Raw genomic sequence first — 5891 nt, forward strand, 5'->3', positions numbered from 1 at the left:
GGTCCTTCTCAGTTAACTTCTTCCAGTCCTTTCTTGCAATAAGTTCATGTGTCTTCTCATACGATAAATTTATCCGATAGTTCAGATCTCCCAGCCATATTATTCTTCTGTAGAACAAACATTCATCTTGTTTAAGAGTTTATATCAAGAAGATAGTGCAACTATGAGGAATAAAAGCATACTCGTGATCACGGATGCTTCTTGGAAGTCTCGTCGCGCTAAGAGAATGAGGATGAAACTGCGTTCTTCGGTGTATGTCGCTAACATCAGCGTTTCTTTTTCTGTGATCTCCATCTTTTTCCCCTGATGCTAAATGTGTGCATACAAAACAAAAAGGTGTCTGATAGACTGACATGCTCACAGACACAGATCCCTGTAAAAGTCCAAAATGTGAATTGTTATAATCCTCTCAAGGTGTACTCATAAATCAAGCTTAACAAAGAGAACTATTGAAGACCTTGTTACCAATGTAGCCCATAACGCCAACACCAACAGTAGAAACACTAAGGTTTCGTATATGTTTACGTAAGCTCCTTCGTACCCAAATGGTGAGAAAAACCCCAACCATCTGTTTACTTACAATCCTTACATACGATGGTTTTCTCACATTCATAAGAGGCTTGAGGTCTAAATCCGAAAGTAGAGGCGTCTTGTTCTCTCCATTCTTGTTGGCAGTTGCTTTGAAAGAGCTATAATTTTTAAAAGGCTTTAAGGAACAACGTCTTTCCCGAACATGTTGATTTAACAATCTCAATGGAGGTTCTGGCCAACTCAAACCAACTCTTTCGGAGTAACTAAACCATCGGCTTAAACTTTTTGCACGTGTGGAACCCTTCTCCAGCTGCATAGAAAACAACCTGTCCAACGTCTTTGGCGATGAGAATTGCCTTTGCAGATACTCTTGTCTTGGCAAGCAAGATCTCTTATCGTAATTAGTGTCCACAATACCATCATCGAAGCTAAAGTTCTCATTAACCGAATGAATCACATTGCAAGTATCAAAAGCCATATCTTCTACTACATCAGTGACTTCTTCAAATGGCTTAAACTTGGACGGAGAAGGCGGATCACTGTAACTTACTATCTTAACCTTTCTAGGTCGAATCCTATTTAGAGCATCACGTATAGTATCTTCCCATTCAGAAGCAGGCCGGTCATCTTCAATACCAAAAATGTTGCCAGCGTTTAGTGGAACAATCTCCTGAAGACTGGAAAAAAAAAACTAAAAACAAATCAAGAAACAGCGAACATGTTAGAACTAAGACAAATTCATGTGGAAACCGTACCCAAGGACATAAATGTCTGCAGGTTCGATGGTGTCAACCCAACCATCAATATCTAAGTCAGCAGGTGGAACTCTTCCTCCAACATTCCAAGTTCCAACACAGATTCTAGCTACACCAAAACCACATTACCAAAGTACTCACTATGGGTGAAGTAAAGCCACCACATACATAAAATAGGCTATTGCACAAAAACTAAAGACTTCAAACCAAATCTCAAAAATTAGAATATCAAAAGACCTGATTGCTTTAGTGTCCATATACTGTCCCCTAAACGTTTCTGAATTCCTTCTCCTTAACCTTGGTTCAGAATCTAAAACATTCCACAAAAACAAAACTTATCTAAGAATATAATCAAATCCGCCAATTTCGAGGTTCGTGTTTACGGGTGTAGAGCACATTTACCATCATTGTCAACATGATCTTCTTCAATTGCTGTAACTCAAAAACAAGATTTTTCGAATTAGCAACCAAAATGGGTTTATACATAACTGAGTAAAATTTTGTAATTTCCTAAAAACTAAACCTTCAATGTCAGAATGAGCAACACTATCATCATCATCATCAGTAACAGGGGAATGATCTGATTCAGTAGCTGAGATATTAAACCATTTGCGTAGGAGAAAACGAGCCCAGTAGAGCTGTAAGCAAGACGAAGAAGCAGAACAACATACTGTTGTAGCCCAACCCTTCTGCAAATTCCAACTCCATTACACACACACACAAATTCAAGAAACCCCTAAAATATGAAAAACAGAGCATAGTGAAGACAAAAAAACAGAGATCTGAGCGTACCTCTGTTGGCTGCAATTGGGATCGTCCAGGCGCCATAGAACTCTTCTTAAGACAAAATCTAATCAAAAGCAAAGAAGTGAGGAGAGGAGACGGTTGAAAGATATTAACGAACCATTGTTTGTTGTTGGTTTTTGACTTTGTGGTGGTTTTGTTGAAGTGTAAATTCAGACAGAACACAAAAGTTGTGATTAAGCATTAATCAGGGAATTAGCCGGCGTTTAGGATGGTGATTGCTGATTGGTTGACCTGAACTATTTCTTCTATAGAATTTAAAATTGTTTTAATTTGGAATTCTTTTGTTTGTCAATTTCTACTAAAAGGAACCTAAAACAGGGGAGGAGGAACTAGGATTTAGGAACCATCTAAAAGCCGCTAGAGAACAAAAATAAACAGGCCCTCGAAGAAGAATGGGGCAGCTCTAAAGTGTAAGTGTATCAGGAATGTACCAATTATTGTATATATTTTCTTGAGGTGGAAAAATGTGACTCAATTTAGCAAAAGACAAAAGTGTTAAAAACAATTTCTCCAACTAATTTTCTTCACATTAATTAATTTGATATTTAGAGAATTTCTTAAAAAGCTAGCAATGTAAAAAATGTGCGTATTTTATGTATTTATGTATTTTATATGTACTCTTTTTCTTATTTGCAAATGTTATTTCCAGTTTGAATACTGGTTTTTAAAACTAATATGTACAATTATTTGTAATAAAACTCTTCTTTTTTTTTTTACAACAAGTGTAGAAGATTAGCTCAGGAGAGCCAATTGGGAACAGAATTGTTTACAAAAGTAATATCATATGGTTGCGTACGAACTTGTCGTCCCAAATTATCTGCAAGTACATTATCCTTTCTAGAAATCAAATTCAAGGAGAAGCTCGAGAACTCTGCCATGTCCACCTTGATGTCATCAAGATAAGCTGAAAAGGTTGGCCAGTTGGAGGGAGAAGACACCATCTTCACCAAATCTGAACAGTCTGTATAAAAAGTCACATCCAAAAAATCGTGACCTATCATGCATCGCATAGCCCAAACAAAAGTTTCGACTTCAGCATGGAGAGGATAGACTACATCGGAAGTTTGAGGCGCCCATGAGCGGAGAGGGCCCCTGAGACGACCGACAAACCCAGCCTGCACCAGCAAGCCTATTCGTATCCTTCAACGACCCATCAACAAAACAACGAAAACCCGTGAAGACTGAAGGGAGCTGACCCGCCCCCCCTCCCCACCCCGGCCTAATAACAAATCATGGACAAACGGAAAAAATCTCGTCTTTCTCACCCTGAGCCTCTGATCATGCCTGCGCTTCACTCACCGCTAACCGTGCCACTTCATCCAGCCATTTAAGCTCATTCTTAAAAACCTTTGCGTTTCGAGCTTTCCAAATATACCATAAAATCCAAGGAAAAACTGGGACTTGAGATCCTGGATTTTGTGCCCCTAAGAAATAATCCATATTTGCAAATACCGAAACCGTGGGAAACACGAGGGTGCCCATTGGAACATTAAAAAGGGCCCAATCCTGCTGCAATGGCGGACACTCATTTATTATGAATTTTATGTCAAATATTTTTTTATGTTAGCAATATAATGAATGGTTTAAAGACAATAATAAATTCAGTAGAGTTTTAACTGATAATATAGACATTGGTCATCTATGGTAGTGACGTCAAGATCGTGAGACACGAGATGGAACATCAATGCAGATTGCAGAAGAATCTCTTATGTCAAAACTCAAAAAAGATCAGGAAAAAAAATCATCACTTTACTTTATTTTCTTTTTGTTTAAGACATTTTTTTCTTTAATACGCCCATACAAATGACATCGTTGACAAAATTTGTCAAAGTTTATATGTCAGATCAAATAAATGTTTTTGTTTCTTTCATTTGTTTTAATATTTTAGTTAAAGTCAAAGTCAATATTAAGCCTAAGCATTTTAACCGAATCTGAAACCCGAACCCGAACCCAACCCGAAATAGGCAGTTCGGTTCGAATTCGGATTTAGTTTCTTTGAAATTCGAATATCCGATCGGGTTCGGGTATTATCCGATATCCGAAGTAGATCCGAATTAACTCGAAATAAATACAAAAATGATTCAAAGTGGGTTTGAACCCATAACCTTAGGCATTTACTGGTGCATCATAACCAGTTTGCCACCTTAGTTATTCTGTCATAATATGAAAACATAAATTATTTATATATATATTTATACATGTATTCTAAAATTGACTTATTTTTTTTCTTTGTCAATCAACAGAACCTATAATCGTTTTATTTTTTTACTAGGAGAGTAACCCGCATGCCTGTGCGGGCAAGAATTAAATAGAAAAAAAAATCTAAATTAATTGTCCAAATTTTTAAAGTAAAGTTTTGTTATTTTTTATAATGTTGAAAATTTGTAATTAATTTCGTATCTAAAACTTTAAATTTCATGGACAAATAAATAATAATAGTTAATAAGATGTTTATTATAGTTGTCTATAATATATATATGTAAACTTTTAATTAAGATTTTGAAGCCCATTTGCAAATTTTTAAATATTTAATGAGCCCAATACATTTGTTCTGGATAGTTTAAATTAGGTTGAATAATTATTTGGGCCAAAAGATTTCTTAATTTCGTGAAGACAATTGAGATAATTTAGAAAAGCAACCCATAAAAGGGTTTCTAGTACTTGTTCATAGAAGGGTTTCTAGTACTTGTTCAATAGGAATACAACTAAAATGAAACAGGAAATGAGACGGGACAAACACAAAACATAAACAAGAGTTTCTGGGTATGAGCTCGAACAAGCACTCGATCGTGTGATGATCGAGTACAGGGTCGAGTTGAGAAATACGAGAAACAGAGCAAAACACACAAAACAACAAGACAAAAGTAAATCAAACAACGAGCAATCAACAAGATTTAAACTAAGAAATCAATAGACAAGGAAGGTCTTGAGGAGGGATTCATGGGCTGGAATATGGATTATGGTCATCTAACTTGGTCAACAAATCTCAAACAACATGAGCTAATCTCTAGACAATGATCTCCTAGAACATGTTAATCCACTCTCATGGCAAAAACAATCAAGCTCATATATTTCTAAACTAGTTCTCACATAGCAAAGAACATATAAAAGCAAGCACTAAGCAACAAATCATTTATGTCAAAAATCAAACAAGACATCTAATCTCTTAGCATGCCTAATGATAATCTCTAGATCTAGCCTTATCTTGCAACCTAGACATTGGTGTGATGCTAAGAAACTTAAAATCAAATCCTACCCTCTCAGTTATAGGATCAACATAGAGTACATCTAGCCTAGAAGAGATCTATAACAATCAAGCTTGACCTAGCTAAACAAACCTCAACCACAATCCAGCCTAACACATCCTCAAGATCCTAAGCAACTACTCACAAATGCTAAACATGATGAACAAAGTCATAAACCCAGAAAATAACGAAACTTGCATCATTAGAAAGATAAAGCAGATATCTACAATATTGAAGAAGGAATTAAACTCGAATTCTTTATACTTTGAGAATTATTGAACAAACAAGTATGAAGAAATCTCTTGTTTTCTCCTTTAAAAGTAGAACAAAATCTAAAAAATGTAAAAAAACAAAAAGCATAAATTCCCAAAAGGATAAAAACTAAGTTTTTAGATTTTCTCCAAGGTGGCTCTCTGGTGGCTGAAGGGTACAAGGCCCTTTTATAGAAAAAGTAGTGGAAGCCCTAAAAATGCTAAAAGACAAAATAGCTAGGCGGCTCGGTCAACTCGACCTAGTGCTCGGTTGAGTGACTGGTCGAGTTGGCTCTTCTTGT

At 36.1% G+C, this 5891-nt stretch overlaps 1 protein-coding gene across 1 annotated transcript in view; it reads right to left on the minus strand.

Moving 5' to 3' along the window:
* LOC104707264 (type I inositol polyphosphate 5-phosphatase 1-like) overlaps positions 1-2402 on the minus strand; it is a 3715-nt gene extending 1313 nt beyond the window's left edge. The window contains exons 1-7 of the mRNA XM_019228497.1: positions 2079-2402; positions 1810-1975; positions 1689-1718; positions 1524-1596; positions 1287-1391; positions 458-1208; positions 183-373 (exon numbers count right to left, since the gene is read on the minus strand). Coding sequence (XP_019084042.1) covers positions 183-373; positions 458-1208; positions 1287-1391; positions 1524-1596; positions 1689-1718; positions 1810-1975; positions 2079-2114 — 1352 coding nt within the window. The 5' untranslated portion in view covers positions 2115-2402. The remainder of the gene's footprint in view (positions 1-182; positions 374-457; positions 1209-1286; positions 1392-1523; positions 1597-1688; positions 1719-1809; positions 1976-2078) is intronic.

The sequence above is a fragment of the Camelina sativa genome, chromosome 8 (genome assembly GCF_000633955.1).
Source record: "Camelina sativa cultivar DH55 chromosome 8, Cs, whole genome shotgun sequence".
Taxonomy (NCBI): Eukaryota; Viridiplantae; Streptophyta; class Magnoliopsida; order Brassicales; family Brassicaceae; genus Camelina; species Camelina sativa.